The following is a 17,030-nucleotide window of genomic DNA, read 5'->3' as shown; positions in this document are numbered from 1 at the left end:
AGTATAATGCCGTGTGTTTGTTGTAGAATAACTGGATCGTATAGAGCACTGTACTGAAGGATGGATGGCTTGCATCCCTTCAAACATCACAGCCACCAGACCTTCAAACACTGTAAAATCACCATTCAGCGTTCTTTGCTCCGGGTGTGAAGTTGTGGAGTGAGGAAGGAGAAATAAATTGCTAAAAAAATAATGCTGAGGGGGGGAGGGAACCCCAAAGGTCCAGCAGGCAGCACATGGGTGGGTGGTGTGCTGGACTCCATGTTGATTGGCAGCTTATGATTAGAGAAATTCCTCAGCTCTGACACTGAAAATGAGCTTGGGCCCTGTGTAATAACTTCCGTCTGTTGTTTTTGGTTTAGCTCTGGAGCCAACATGTGATTAATAGTTTAAAGGTTGAGATATTCTTCATTTTCACAGTTCTAGAATCTAGGAAGTCCGAGTCTGGGTGCAGGCAGCCATATTTGCTTGTAGTAAACAGGGCCTCAGGACAGAAAGCAAGAAGACCAGGGGAAGAGATTTGTCAGATATTAAGCAAATGGAAAGCCATCATGAGACTGACAGACAAGAGACCGAATAAAGGATGCATGGGGCGGGGCCAGGAGGAGCAGCACAAGCAGGGTTGCTGGCTTAGGCGGCTGCAGTGGAGGCTCTAAGAGGCGGACGGAAGCAGCGTCTCTAGAAGTTAGAGCCAGTAGGCTTACTGAGGGATTGAGTAGTGAGGTGGGGAAAACTGGTACGGGGCAGGTAGAAACCCGGAAGTCAGTTTCGGACATGCCAGCTTGAGGTAAGCTGAGGCCTGAAGACTTTCGGAGCAAGGTGAGACGTGCTGGCAGGGATCGGATCTGGGAGGTATCATGCAGTGGACCAGCAGTTTGGTGAACCAGACATAGTTAGCTAAGCCTTTGGGGAGTCATCCATGAGCTCTTAAAAATGCACAGGCTTCTGATCAGCCCTAGAGATGCTGGCTTAATTGGTGTGGGGCCTTAGGAAACTTTAAGACAAGAAGGAGGAAACCGGAAACTACCTGGTTGATTCTGGTATATCGCCATGATTGAGAAAGGCTTACACACCTGGCTTCAAGGAAGGAACTAGATGAGATCGTCATTTTAGGAGTGAAGTTAGGTGGTGAAAGGACTCAGAGATGGAGCCCTGAGGCAACTGAGAAAGAAGAACCAGCAAAGGAGTTTGGGGAGAAGACTGACCCTAGATTCCTTTGCTGTTCAGATTGTGGGTTCCCTTGACTTGCTTTTAGAAATGCAGAAGTCACAAGTCCCAGCCTGCGCATTTAACAAGCATCTTATTAAGTAGGTTCCAGGGCTGGGCTGCTTCTCTTCAGGTATGAATCTAGTTCATTCTCTCCCTACTCTTACACACATACACACACACACCACACACACACACACACACACACAACCGCACATGCTAACCATCTAACTAGGTATCCTCTTAAAAATAGTGAGGGTCATATTTTGGTCTCTTCCCTTGCATAAGAAGGAGGTATTTTTGAAGGTGCCATATCAGGTGCTTTGCATGTGTTCACAAGTTTAGTGAACTAACCTGTTTGGAACTGAGGGAAGGTGTTCGGGCTTTCATTATTTTCCCCAAAGTTAACATGCTTAACCCCCAAACTCCAAGATCTGCAGTGCCATTGGATCACACTGTCGACAGAAGCCCTCCAAGTGCAATCGACTAATTAATTGTGTCACATGACTCTCAGAAACAGAGCACATGATTGTAGAGACAGCCTGGGTCCTATTTTCCTTTCCTTTCTTCCTATTTTGTTGTTGTTGTTGTATTGTGTTTATTTACCACTAAATTCCCCCATATCCATTAAGGAACTTAGCACAGTAAAGTTGAAAGTCTAGTTATTATCAAGAGGGAGCCTGAATAATGGGGACAGTGGGCATTGCCCTGTGGCATTGATGCTGCGTGGAAGTTGCCAATTATTTAGTGCAGCTGAACATGCCCGTCAGGGTTAGTTAGGAGCGGTTTGGAGCGGGACTAAGGGGGATATGTGCAGCCAGGAGCCAGCTTTTCATTCCGTTTAAGCTTACCCACTATATCACTGGTGAAGTAAAATGCAGGAAGTCTCGATCGCTTTTCAAGTGGTTTGTGTCTCAAGTGAGGTTGTTATTATTGGTAGTCTTTACGTGCAGTTACTCAAAAAAATAATCTATTGAAATTTATAGCTGGGACACTAGAATTTCACACACTGTATTCACCCTAGTGCAGGTCAGTGTTAAAGCAGTATTGTTTATGATAGCCCTCATGTTCCTTTTCTGTCACGCCGTACCCTGCCCTCCAGAGGCAAATGCGTGTGCATGTTCTCGGTCCTTTAGTTCTGCTTGTTATTACTATATTTTCAGAAAATAGATTCCTGGTCGTGGGGAGATGTTTAAATCAGCACTGTACTTGTTGTGCAAGTGTGAGGCCCCCAGATTCCCAGGACCTACATAAAAAGCCAGGTGTGACGGCACACACCTGTAACACCAGCACTCAAGAGGCAGAGGCAGGAGGATTCCTGGGGTTTGTTGGTCAGCTAGTCTATCTAACCGCGTTCAGAGAGAGAGCCTTTCTCCAAAAACTAAACTGGAGAAAGACTGTCCTGGGTGCCTCCTCTGGCCATGGACTGTGTCTTCTGCTATTGCCGCTGCTCCTGTGACGTGTGACTGTCACGTGAGGTTTATATTAAGCGCTTAATAAAAGTAGCCTCAAATGTGCATTTTGTGTGCTTTGCTACATAAAAAGAGATACATACATACATACATAAGAGCCCAGGCCAGTGGCGCATGCCTGCAATCCCAGTGCTCAGGAGACCGAGGCAGGAGGATCACCCGACTGTACTTCATAGTGAGTTTGAAGCTAACCTGGACTACATAGCAAGACTCTGCCTCGAAAACAAAAGAAAGAAAAAGAGAGAAGGGGAGGAAGACTATGAGAGAAGAGGGAGGGATGGGAAGAGAGAAGGAAGGAAAAGAGAGAAGGCAGGTGGGAAGGGTTCTGAGTCTTCACTCCTCACTTTGCACCTCATTAATAAGTCCAAACGAAGAAGGAAGGGAGGGAGGGAGAGAAGAGGGGTGAGTCAGGGTGGGGAGGAAGAAAACCACTTACATAAATTTTGTTTGGAAACATCTCTAATTCATATCTCCTTGTCTAATTACTTAGAATACAGTGAGATCTGGAGAACAAGCTTAGCCACTAAGCCTTTGTCCCCGTTATTGCACTGTTTGTTTATTCCTCATTGGAGGTGATGCTCATTCTTCAACTGGACTACTTTGTTTGGAGGGACGCTCTGATAAAACATGCAATTCCTTGCTGGTAAAGTTGTTCTTTGGACGTGGATTCTAATGTTTCATTTCAGAGGAAGCAGAGGATAATGGCAGTTAGTGTCTTCAAGTATTTTATTGCTACAGAATATTTTTTTTGAGTATTCCGGAATATCCGAAAATATTCCAAAGTATTTTTCGAGCATCGTTTCCCACAATTGCAGGAGCTCATCTGGGAGGTTGTTGAACTACCATCTTGGTTACTCCATTTTGAAAATCAGAATTGCAAAGCTTATGCATATATAGGATTTGGGAGGTGGCTTTTTTTTGCATGAAGAAATTTAATTGCATTTTAAAGACCTTGGTTCTGTATTGGGGCTTTCATGGGATTGATTTTATTGTCCTTGTAATGAATTTATTTGAAACTAAGATGTTGTTATTCTAAAGTCATTATTCAGCCTTTGCTCCGCAGCCCCACATTTAATTGACTGCCAGAGCAAGCCTTTGAAGAGCAGGAACGGTGATATATGTGTGCCCTGTGTGGCTGCTTCATGGCTTAAGTAGCTGGATAAAAGGCAGTGTGGCTGGCTGGATGACGACAGCACTCCCAGATTTTCCCAATGACGCTGTAGCGGGTTACAATAGGTTTGAAGGATCCAGACTGTCCAGATGTCATGTTTCTGTAAGTTCAGTGTCTGTTCTTTTTCTAAGTGTGTCCTTGCCTACCTCCTATACAGCATCCTGTACCTTATTCCTGTGCTTACTGCTTAGATACTTTCTGCTGCTGTGAGGAAACAGCATGGCCCAAAAGACCACCCTCAGGGGAAGCCACGACAGGGCTGAAACAGAGGCCATGGAGGAGCGCTATTTAATGACTTGCTCAGATTACATTTTTGTACAGCCCTGGACTATCAGCCTGCCCAGGAATGGAACTGTCCCCAGTGGGCTGGGTCCTCCCACACCGATCATTAATCAGGAAAATGCCCCACAGACTTTCTTATGGACTATTCTGATGAGGGCATTTTCTCAATTGAGGTCCCTCTTCCCAGATTACTTTAGGTCGTGTCAAGTACAAAACAAACAGTCTAACCATTATACCTATTCTTGAGCCTACCCTTCAAAGAGATATAGGACAAAAATCAATAACTTCTATATAAATAGTTTGATTGCTAAAGAGCTCATAGTATTCCTAGAAACCCCTGCCTGTAGGCAGAGCCAAGCTTGTGAGACACTCCTATTTTCACAAGTCTCCAGCAAAGGAGCTATCATAATCCATTGCAATATTTAACAGCTCTCTCTGTCAGGAGATTCTCCTATCCATCTTAAATAATGCATGCGTTGGTCTAAGCTGTGTTTTTTCTTCACTATGAACTGGTCTTGCTCTCTTTGTGAGAGACCTTTTCAGAGTGTTGAAAGCTGAGCTCTGAACCCTGCTCTGTTAATGCACCTCAGTTCTGCAGCTTGTCCATCATTCCGTATGAAAGTGCGGCCACACTTTCTCCATCTTCTCTCCGTCCCCAATGGCCGCGCACGTCGCAGTTCTCTATTTCTTCGTCCGTGAGATTGAGAGGGCATCGTGGATGGGGGATGGACAGGTTGCCTGGATCTCAGTGCTCAGTCAGGCTGTAGCCGACTTTCTACATCTCTTCTACCCTGCCTGCGTGGAGAGAGCTTTGCTTTCACAACAATGTCTGTCCTCGCAGGTTTGTCCTAATGCAGCCCGCACGCCACATGCAGTCAAGGAGAAATATGAAAATGGCCTGACACAAAGTTCTAAGCTTACTTAGAACATTATGAGGTGTGTGTATGTGTGTGAGAACTTGATCATGAAGTTCTCAAACACGAACTTTGAAGGGAACAAGGTCATGGTGCATGTTGCAGTGCCAAAATGTTGGGCATACCCACCTCATCCTTTAGATTTCTTGTTTTCCTAGCTTTGCCATTCTGTTGATGGGCAGTGTAGCTTATTCCCTCAGAAGTTTTGCATGTCCCCCACTGTGTTGATGCATGGTAACATGCCTGGTGTGTTAGGTCATTCTAGAGGTTGTTGTATTTTTAATCTAAGTGCTGCTTCTGAGTTTTATCTCTAAATTTTTTTTAATTGGGGTAAAAGTTACATGTGAAGCTTGGTTCAGAAGTGAACAATTTGTTTCATTTTGATATGTGTTTACCTGGGTAACTCATGTCCCTGCCTGGATGCAGAAAGTCATCTTGAAAATCTTTCCCATCTTGAAAACCTTGCTGCTACACACTTGCCATTTTGCACGGACCTGCTGTTCTGATTTCTGTCACAGTTGGTTTGCCCTGCTTATTTCTGAATGCTGTATCAGCGTGATCTCATGGTCGTTATGTGGGATTTCCCCACTGATGTGCAGTGTGTTTGTGAGGCCGCTGGTGGGGGTGCTGGAGGTTGAATTCAGGGCTACAGCATTACCAGTTGCGCCCATAGCCCCATTGATATAGTTGGGTAATGTCCATTGTCTGTTCTCATCCTGATGGGCGTTGGGGTTATTTTTGGTATTTGGTATTCATAAACAGTGCCCCAGTGAGCATTTTTGCACAAGTCTTTGTGTGACCATAATGTTTCTATTCCTTGTTAGTTAATACAGAAGAGTGGAATTGCTAGGCCATAGAGTAAATTGTGTGTCTTTATAAGAATTTGTCAGCTTCTGACTCCTGCCTGTTATATTTGGCAGTTCCATTTCCTTCCCTCTTTTTTTTTTTTTTTGGCATTTTCTGTTGTCAGTCTTTAAAGTGTTCGCTCACTTACTCTTTCATTGTCATTGACATTGAAGCCCTAGCGAGTGAGCCCAGCGCCTCCCATGCTGGGCAAGTGCTCTATGATTGAGCTGTAGCCCAGTCATCCTTAAATTTCCTTTAGGCTAGTGAATGTGAAATCCTATCTCATTCCAGTGATATTTTGGATGCCATTACTACCCAAGGGGTTGAGTTCTGATCATGGCCATGTAATACAACTTCCTTTTCTGTATTTGAATCTTCAATTTAGAAAAAAAAATATGATTTACTTTATCATTTTAATTGTACATGTGTATACATGTATCTGCATGTAGGTATGTGTTCCTATGTATCCACATGTAGGTATATGTGTGTTCCTGTGTATCCACATGTAGATATGTGTTCCTATATATCCACGTGTAGGTATGTGCTTCCATGTATCTGCATGTAGATGTATGTTCCTGTGTATCCACATGTAGGCGTGTGTTCCTATGTATTCATGTGTAGGTATATGTGTGTTCCTGTGTATCCACGTGTAGGTATATGTGTGTTCCTATGTATCCACATGTAGGCATGTGTTCCTATGTATCCACGTGTAGGTATGTGTTTCCATGTATCTGCATGTAGATGTATGTTCCTGTGTATCCACATGTAGGCGTGTTGTTCCTATGTATTCACATGTAGGTATATGTGTGTTCCTGTGTATCCACGTGTAGATATGTGTTCCTATGTATTCACGTGTAGGTATGTGCTCTTGTGTATTTGCATGTGGATATGTGCTCCTGAGTGCAGAGTTACGAAGGCCAGAGGCACGGGATCCCTGGAGTTGGAGTTATAGAGGGTTGTAAGCTGCCTAGTGTGGGTGCTGGGACCCGAACTCTAGGTTCTGCAACAGTGGTGTGAGCTCGTGACGGCTGAAGCATCTCTCCAACCCCCCTTTGTCCCCTTTCTAAAGCAAGTAGCTTGCTTCTGGTTGGTTCATAGGAGTTTTGTGTTTCTGGATTGAGTCTTTTGTTAGATTTTAACATTGAAACTATTTCCCAATATATCACTTACATTTTTATTTCCTTCATTGTCTTTGGATGAACAGAACTCTCTGGTTATAAGAAAGTCCAGTTTATGACCGTTTATGGTTAGTTTTATTTTGTGTTTCATCTGGTCCATTACTAAATCACAACATGTTTTCTGTTTTCCCCCTGGAGAGTTTCTACTTTCACATTTGATTATGGAAGTCATCTGAAATTAGTTTTTTTTCATATGGTATGAGATAGGGGTCAAGTCTCGTATCATCTCAATCGTCCCAGCATCTTTTGAGAAGCTTATCTCTTCTGCAGTCAAATTGCCTTGACCCTTTTGTCTGTTGACCGCATATGCTTGGATCTATTGCAATGTTGTTTCAATTGTGAAACTATTTTCCACATTCATTGTTTAAATTAGGTGGGCACACTTTCTCCAGGGTCCTAAAGTGAAACATTGTAACGCATAGGCGCAAATACGAGATTAAGTCATCAGATTTGATTTAGAGTCTTCTAGGGTTTTTACAACAGCCCTGCCAACTCAGCCAACTCGCATGCCTTCTCCTTGTTCTTTCTTGCCTGGGTTTCTGGGAGGGTGCACAGTGTTCCTGGTGTGTGGCCACTCCTGCCTGTCTAACCCTCAGCCCCAGCCCAGGTCAGATGCTTACTATGGGGCGGGGGCAGGGAAAGGACAGCTGCTTTACTAGGAACCATTTTGCCTCATGTCTTGAGTCTTCAAGCTAGCCAAGCAATTCACTGCAGGGGATTTTCCGGTGCGTTTCCGTGCTTTCTGCAAAAATGCTCTCACAGTTATCAAGCACGTAGTGAAATAGCAAACGAACGTTTAGGACACGGAGTGACATGAATTTCCTGCATTGTACTTTAGTGAGTTACATTCTCAATTGCTGTATCCCCTTAAAGACATTCATAAGATTTGTTTTAGCATTCTGTCTGTCAGTTGGGTACTCCCCTTAAGGCCATCCAAGAGAAACGTATAAATCAGCCATAGGACTATTTCCTCATAACCGCTGCATGAATTTGTAAGGAAAATATTTGTTTGCTGTGGTTTGCTGCAGAGTGTTGTGCATTTTTCAAATGCCAGCAATTTGCTTCACAGAATGCATCCGACTGTTCATGTTCAGAACGTTTTCTGTGCATGGGTGTGGTTCTGCACATGGACGTGACTGGCAATTAGCAGGATGTTTTCTGTATGCGGACGTGGTTCCGTAGATGGATGTGTCTCTGTACTTGGACGTGGTTCTGGTAGTGGACGTGGTTGCCAATGAGCAGGACTTGTCCTATTTTTCTAGGTCTCTCTGGAACACTTCTGAGGGCCTCGGGTTTCCCAGAGCCCCAGGAGTGGAATGCTTGCTCCTTTTGAGTTCCTATGCTGTTTACACTTTGGAATCCCATGCCTACTGTGTAACATGCATAGAGGATACATGGAAGATAACTTCAAAAGGACAATGTAGCAGTCAGCCCTGGAGACTCATAATTATATGCATATGTGTACCGTACAAGTATATCCAAAGCGGGCGAATCTACCTACACAACCGTCTTTTTAGTTACTTTACCTTGAATACAATTTTCTTCCACTTATCCATCGACACGTTAGCACTCAGCCCACTAGGGACAACATTTTTCTTCATTCCAGCAAGAATTTATTCTCAGACACTGAGGGCGATGCTCAGAGGGTATTGAGAGGGATAATGCAAAGCCCCACAGTGCAGGATGCTCTGGTCTAGGGTGGGGCTTCTACACTGAGTGAGGTACATACAATGACAGTACGAGTAGGGCAGTCTGGGTACACATAAGAGTAGCACCTCAGTCAAATGGAGTGGGGAGAATCTTCATAAGGAGACAGAGCCTGTCAACACAACTGAGTCTCTGAGCCTGGCCTCATTTGTGCCATCGCAAACAACAGAAACAGCCATCCTAGATAGAAGAAGAATGCCAGCAAAAGAAACAATGTGTAATTATCAGCTGCAGTTTGTAGGCAGAGCTTTTTTGTCAGGACCTCTGGTCAGCTCTGTCCCGCCAGCTGACTCCCAAGTATCCACACAGAGACTTAATATTAATTATAAATGCTCAGGCAATAGCTTAGGCTTGTTACTAACTAGCTCTTACAACTTAAATTAACCCATATTTTTATCTGTATTTTACCACGTGGCTTAGTATCTTATCTCAGTATGGCATGCACATCTGCTTTCTCTGCATCTGCTTGGAGACTCCTCAGACTCCGCTCCTTTCTTCCCAGCATCCTCCTCTTAATCTGACTCTCCTGCCCAATCTCTTCCTGCTCAGCTCTAGGCCAATCAGCTCTCTATTAACCAATGAGAGTAATATATGTTTTCACTGTACAAAGATTGTTCCACAGCAGGGTGTAGGCAGTGAAACATGGCTAAGCCCCAGACTGGGCGCAGGAGACCTGCGCTGCTCACAGTAACTCCTGCTGGTAGAGGAACGGCATGTGTGGGCCTGGAGGTGATGACAGCAATGGCTTTGCTTGCTGAGGGTAGAAAAGATGAGGTGGAACGGTCAACCCAAACTCAGGACCATAAAGCCAATGATTTAGAACATTGATTTGATTTAGGAGGTCACTGGGAATCATCTCTATTGTAAAGACATTGTTGATGTTGACAAGGCCGTGTTTCAGGAATTATTCTTGCTACCGTATTCATTTTTGCTGGTTTTGTCTACCTCTTCATCCTAGCTTTTATTTTGTTTTGTTTTGTTTTCCTGTTTCTTAAATATAAGTTTTTTTGCCGAAGTGTTCTGTGATTCACTTCTTCAGTGGGTAAAGGGGCTTGCTGTGCAAGGCTGGTGATCTGAGTTCAATCCTCAGCACCCGCGTGGTGTACGGTGAGAAACAACTCCACAAGGTTGTCCTCTGACCTCTACATGCTTGTCATGGCACATGTGCCCACATGTACTCACACCTGATGCACAGGTGCACACATGCATTCACACCTGATGCACAGGTGCACACATGCATTCACACCTGATGCACAGGTGCACACATGCATTCACACCCGATGCACAGGTGCCCACATGTACTCACACCTGATGCACAGGTGCACACATGCACTCACACCTGATGCACATGTGCACACATCCATTCATACCTGATGCACAGGTGCACACATGTATTCACATCTGATGCACAGGTGCACACATGCATTCACACCCGATGCACAGGTGCCCACATGCACTCACACCTGATGCACAGGTGCCCACATGCACTCACACCTGATGCACAGGTGCACACATGTACTCACACCTGATGCACAGGTGCACACATGCACTCACACCTGATGCACAGGTGCACACATGTACTCACACCTGATGCACAGGTGCCCACATGTATTCACACCTGATGCACAGGTGCCCACATGTATTTACACCTGATGCACAGGTGCACACATACCCAGATAAATGGCCTCATTTTTAACAGTATTTTTTTAAATCCACTGTGCTGCTTGATCTCTGCATACAGCACCGTCTTTTATTTCTCCCTTCTCAGTTCTTTTTGCAAAGTTTTTGAAGTTGAGCTGGAACCAGGCCAAGTTAAATGCCAATTTAGATATAACTGAATTCACATTTTATAGCCATCCCCGCTGTACGAGCAGCTTTTAGACCTTCTTTTCGGTAGGTCGTTGAATCTGTTTTACTTTATGGGGCAGTAAGAAATGCCTGGAGGCATGTGAATTTAAAGAGGTTGCCATGCATATATATCTGGGCATTGGCATTTCGAGCCCAGGAAATAAATTGGCAGTGAGTGTTTTATTTACCTATTGGGCGCTCAGCTGGCTCATCAAGGAGCATTTTGTCAGATATATTGGAAAGTGCTTGGTGGTGCAGAGATAGAAGTAGAAAGCATTTCATCACAAATATTTGTGTGCAGATCACGTGAGGGTTTAAATGCCATCTGCAATAAAACTTGAATGTGTAAATCAGAAGCAAACATTAATTGCAAAGTAAAGTGGGCCCACTGTCCTGCTCTTTTTAACAAGCAAAATAATAATCCAGTATTTATTGGAATTACCGCCGATGAAGAATTGTTCTACTGCTTCACCTGTGTCTGTTGCCAAGGCCTTTGATAAAGCTGGCAGCGTGAGTGACAGCCGCACACCCCAGGTTAGGCTGCGGTGCGGTTTCTCTCTGGCTTTCTCTCTTTCTAAGCTTCCCTTTCATGTGTAGCCAAGTGAAAGTCTCCAAGTGAAATCTAAACCCCGCGGTTCCTCGGGGGCCTTGGCCTGGTGTGAGGATCCAGAGACAAGCAGCTGAAGGCACAGAGGGCAGAGGCCGGGGTGATGCCACGACACCCAGACCTTTCGGGGAGATGAATGGGAAGGCCTCGCCTCCCTGGGCTCGGGATGTATTTTACCCAGAAGACTAGTTCCTAGGGTTTTTCAAACCAATTGTTTTGCCTTTTCCCTTCAGATGTTGCAGGAAAATGTGTTCTTTTATTGCTCTTCCAAGTCGTTAAACCATTTATCCTTAATCAGCTGCAGTCTGTATGGGAATAAGTTTTCTAAAGATCACTGAACTTTGCTCGATTTGAAATCAGGGGAGAATTCATTTTCTTTAATGTGGGAAACCTTCTTTTGAGAAACTTGACACAAACTGGCTCCTTCAGTGCCTTCGAATTTAATTGAAAAAAGAACACCGTAGAAAAACACTGCCAGATGCACGAATGTCTGCCCGTGGGTTCGGTAGCCATAAGCTTTATGGCTCTTTTCTCTGTGGTTATTGATCACCGAAATAACCGTGGCAGTCAACCTTTAGCAAGTCAGTGTGAATTAATGAAGTTTTGGTTGCGTGGGGGCCAGTAACCCCGGGCTAGCCATAATGCATAGTGCCATCATCGGAATAGGTTTTCCCATCGCTACTTGTTCTATTAAGGATGCTTGATGATTTTAGGAGCACTTAATAGATTCGCCTTGTGGAAAAGTTAATAAGTCCATTAGGCCACCGGGGTGTGGAAATGATCTGTTAAGAAATAAATTCCCTCCATTTCCACATCAGCATCTCACAGAAGCTTTACGGATCTCTTTGAGGAGCAGTTGAAAGTGGTTTCTAAGAGCGCTACATCTGAATCTTGGTGTGTGGATTTGTCTGGCATGAATCTGGGGTAGAGCCAGCCAACACAGAGCTAATTGAGGTGTGTGTGGTGGAAATTGAGAGAACGGGGCCATGATGGCGAATAGAGTTATTTGTCACCGAGTTCGTAATAGGATTTCCAATTAATTCATGCAGGCCTCCAATGCCTTACATTAGCCCTGTCAAGATGAGCTACGGCCACCTCTAAAATGCCAGCCCCTATTAAACGGTGCATGTCAGTGAATTTGTAATTTCTTCTGTGCCACCAGAAGATGAATGAATTCGTCTCTGAAAACAACAGTGTGCTTCAGAAATGCACATTTCAAAGTTCTTGAGCAGTTCCTGGTAGGAACATTCTTTGTGTTGTCGTACAGTGACTATATATGTGTATACACACACATACACACATATGCATACACACATATATACATATACTTATATGTATGAAATGTGATGGCTATGTGTATCCATCCCAAAGCAAAAGGGTTCAACTGCATGAAAACAAATGCATTGTCAAGCGCCCCATTTCACTGGTGACCAGGCTTTGCACACTGATCAATAATGATGGTCGATGATGATGATGATGATGATGATAGTTCACAGATGTAGCATTTTAGTTTCTTCTAGGCTATTTTTTATGGGATGTAAATGCATAAACTCACCAAATCCCCACCACAATTCCAGATGACGAAGTCAGGGCACAGGGATGCCGACCTGCCCAAGGGCGCACAGCCAATAAGCAGCCCAGCTGATGGAGTCTGCTACCATCCCCCATGGTCTCTCACAGTCTCATCAGATGCAAGACTTAGCTCAGTCTCTTGTCGTGCCCCTGCCAGTCCTTTCTATTTCCCCTCCCCAGCAACACTTACTGCTGTGCCGTTTTACGTTTGTCTCCTCAGATTTGGCTTTGAGAAGTATTGCTAAACAGTGGAAAAACAGGCTTTGGAAATACATAATATGAAGAGCATGTGGGAGGAGCCAGAGGGCACAGCAGCAGATGTACTCACAAGGGCACATCAAGGTCAAGTGACAAGAGTTATGCTGTTAGAAGCTAGGTCTCAAGACAGGATTCAAAAAGGCGCATGAGGGCATCAGTATTTCTAGATGGTTCAACTCTTGCCTTCCAAGGATGCTGATGCTCAGAGCCTTTTATTTGGCATCCGATGGTCCAAGCCAAGGCAAGACGACTGCCGAATAGCATCTTGAGAGAAAGAATTACTATTTACCTTAATTCAAACAGAAATATTTAGCAAAGAGGTTTGGATAGACTGATGATAAAACAAGCTAATTGTTGGGATCTATTATAAAGTTTTGTTTCTGTCAAGGGCATTAAAAGTTGATCTTCTCTGTATATATGAGTGGAGTGTGGAGAACATGAACATATGCATGGCTTTACTTTCTGGGAAAGATTAAACTTAAAACAATCAGCCATGCACAGCTCTGTTTTACATGTAGCTGTCTGATTACCTGCTACGCCGTTTTCTCTTTGACTGCGAGCCTCATCTGCCTGGACCATAGTGTGGCACAGTCATCTGTGCTTCAAGCCCTCGACTGTTGCTCGAAGGGAGCCATTGATCTAAGACTGTTAACAGTGTTGTTCAACCCACTGTAAATTTGACCTTATTGGCCTCTTTTGAACCTTATGTTGCTAATGCTCTTTCCATGCCTGTGCTCCTGCTGGTGTTCCTTGCTAGTATTATTCCCTCTGAGTGGAATGCTTCCCATTTTCATTTTTACCCCTCTACCCCAACTTTGCTTAGCCAACCCCTTAGGTTTCCATGAAGACTTAGGGAAATAGGTCATTTCTCCCATCTGCTAAGTCCCGAGTTCTCTCTTCCCATTACCAGTGGATGTTTCAATCTCCCAATTTACACCACTGGATTGTCATTACTCCACCTGCCCTGTCCCGCAAGGAGGAGAACTCTGCATTATTCCTGTTAAAGACTTTAGCACTAGCACATTGCCTGGTCAAAAGTAAAAGCTTGATGAGTGTGTTCCACATGAATGGATCCATGAATGAAGATATGAGACACAGAAGGCTGTAATCTAATTCTGCACATCATTAGGGATGTATTATCCTCTGTGTCAGTGATATGCAGCGGTGCTCCACGGAGGCCAGAAAGCTTCAAGTGCTGACTCATGTTCACGGATGGGCATCAAGAGCCACTGGGAAGTGTCACATTGAATTCATTTAACTCATGTTTAAATTGTCTTGAAAGTGCATACCTTTTTTTAGCTTGCCTTTTAAAACGAAATTGCAATGTTTAAAGTCTCATCTCTTCACTTCTTGGCCTCGCAATTCTATTTAGGCAGGAAGAGCATGCTGAATATCTTAAATTGTAAAAACCACGTCTCAAATTGTTGATGATAAAGCCTCAGAGGGCGGTGTTATAGATTCCTTTCTGTTGTGGTGCCAAAAATTCTGGCCAAAAGCAACAAGTTAAGGTTTTATTTGGCTTACACTCTGGGCAATAGTCAAAGAGAAGTTGAAGCAGAAACCATGGAGAAAAACTGGTGGCTGACTTGCTCCCAGGGTCCTCCTTCGCTGGCTTTTTCATACCTCTCAGGACTATGTGTTCATGAAATGGTGCTGCCCATAGTGGGCTGACAATCATGTCAATTACAAGCGACAAAAAAATCCAACGTGGTAACTCTTAGCAGTCAGGACAGTCCCTCACAGACAAACCTTAACAATCAGGACAGACCCACACAGACAAACCTTAACAATCAGGACAGACCCACGCAGACAAACCTTAACAATCAGGACAGACCCACACAGACCAACCTCTACCAGTCAAGACAGTCATCTATGATGCCTACAAACCAATCACATAAAGATAAGTGTTCAGCTAAGACTTTCTCAGGTGCCTTTGGGCTGTATCAAGTAGTGCTACCTAGTACACTCAGGTTCTGAGAGTCTTAACTGGTGTGTTTCATTCTTGAGCCATAGAAAGGTGTTTTAGTAAATACATACTAAGTTCATAAAAGATTAAGACCTGAAGCCACATCAGAAAAATGGTTGCCCCAAATCTAATCTGCTTAAGAGAAGTCATGAACCTGATAGATCGGGTTTTGGTTTAAATTTTTTCTTCACCAACCGTGTCATCTATCTTGATGAATAAATCATTGGTATAAAAACTAAGTTTGGTTTTTATGAATTTTTGAATTTCATACCAGGAAACAGACTTAGACAATAATCCCAGGCAAACAAAACCAAAGCTCCACTATATTAAATTTAGGCATAGAGGCTATCCTGTGAATAACGCAGAAATACCATGCTCTTTGTATTTGTACCGTAGTAAATGCAATTAGGTTTTTATGTAAGGTTTTCTTCTAAGTGCCAAGCTGCTGGATATGATCGTGACTTAAAGACACAAATGTGATCGTCTTTTCAGAGACGCTATGTAACTGCTATCTCACGGAAATTCCTCTCTTTCTTTAAGGGTATACCTCAGTTACCATGTGCCAAAGCGCTATATAACTACGAAGGAAAAGAGCCTGGAGACCTGAAGTTCAGCAAAGGCGACATCATCATTTTGCGAAGACAAGTGGATGAGAATTGGTACCACGGCGAAGTCAATGGGGTCCACGGCTTTTTCCCCACCAACTTCGTGCAGATCATCAAACCTTTACCTCAGCCCCCACCTCAGTGCAAAGCATTGTATGACTTTGAGGTGAAAGACAAGGAAGCTGACAAAGACTGCCTTCCCTTTGCCAAGGTAAAGTGTCAGCTTCCGTGGGTATTCCCACACACCTGGAATGTGACTGGTATTTCAATTGCAAAAAGAGAAAATAGTTTATGTGAACTCTGTAGGTGTGCTCCTAAAGATCCCAGGAAGCCGTCTGCAGGCCACTAGGAAAGGAATTCTGTGTGTGGATGTCTCTGACGGATCATCTGGGCTGATGTTCTTTGTAGCCTCGTTCTCCTGTGTAGAGTCAGTTTCTTTCTGAGCCGCTTTAAAAGGGGGCGTGTGTGTGCCACCTGTCGGTGCCAAAGTACAATCCCAGAGAACATATAAAGCATCATTACTTCTTACTTTATATGTAAGTTTCTTTGCTTAAAAGCATACAAGAATATATATACCGAATTGGTAAGACAGTTTGGAATTTTAAGCAGAAAGCCGTGTTTTGGGGAAGGATCTTTGTTTCAGTGATGTCAACTATAGCGAGAAATACCTGAGGACAATTTAAACAGACATCCGTCTGAGATGCTAAGGGAATGGCCTTCGAGTTGCAGTTTAGGACTCTAAAGGGAAGCACCTGGACTCTTGGTAGACGTTTGCAGTTCTACAGATGTCTAAGAGAACATTAGGTCTTGGCGAGATGGCTCAGTTGGTGAAGGCACTTATTGCTAAGCCTGACCAGTGTTTGCTCACCGGGATCCGCATGGTAGGAAAAGGCAGCTTCCCCAAATTGTCCTCTGACCCCCACATGCGCACTACCGCTCATTCCCCACCGCCACTACAAGGGATGTGAAAACAAAATTTAAAAGATATTAGGTTGATCGGTAGTCCTGTGTACTTGATGAAAACATTATATTTTTTGTATTAAAGACATGTTACAGAATTTTTACTTGCCTACTATTAAGACTTCGGTCCCTTTATTTAGGATGCTAATTAGGTGATAAATTTAATGTGATCAGAGAGACTCATGATTGGTTGTTTCCTCAGGATGATGTCCTGACTGTGATCCGCAGAGTGGATGAGAACTGGGCTGAGGGAATGCTGGCAGATAAAATAGGAATATTCCCGATTTCATATGTTGAGGTAAGCTCATTTGTACAATGTTGAATCATATTCAGCTTACTTAATAAATCTTAATTGTGCAGATTAGGTATTAAGAGATCCTCGTGGCACAGAGAACTGGCAGTGGCTTTTTAAAATTGATATTTATTGAGGTCTACATT

The 17,030-nt window shown here is 43.8% G+C and overlaps 1 protein-coding gene across 1 annotated transcript in view; it reads left to right on the top strand.

Moving 5' to 3' along the window:
- The window catches only part of Sh3rf1 (SH3 domain containing ring finger 1), a 164,633-nt gene that overhangs the window by 89,589 nt on the left and 58,014 nt on the right, over nucleotides 1-17,030 (top strand). Inside the window, exons 3-4 of the mRNA XM_075986855.1 lie at nucleotides 15,568-15,843; nucleotides 16,795-16,890. Of these exons, the coding sequence (XP_075842970.1) occupies nucleotides 15,568-15,843; nucleotides 16,795-16,890 (372 nt within the window). The remainder of the gene's footprint in view (nucleotides 1-15,567; nucleotides 15,844-16,794; nucleotides 16,891-17,030) is intronic.

Source organism: Microtus pennsylvanicus, chromosome 9 (assembly GCF_037038515.1).
Source record: "Microtus pennsylvanicus isolate mMicPen1 chromosome 9, mMicPen1.hap1, whole genome shotgun sequence".
Lineage (NCBI taxonomy): Eukaryota > Metazoa > Chordata > Mammalia > Rodentia > Cricetidae > Microtus > Microtus pennsylvanicus.
The sequence above is the reverse complement of the archived record's forward strand: the minus strand, read 5'-3'. Positions and strand labels throughout refer to the sequence as shown.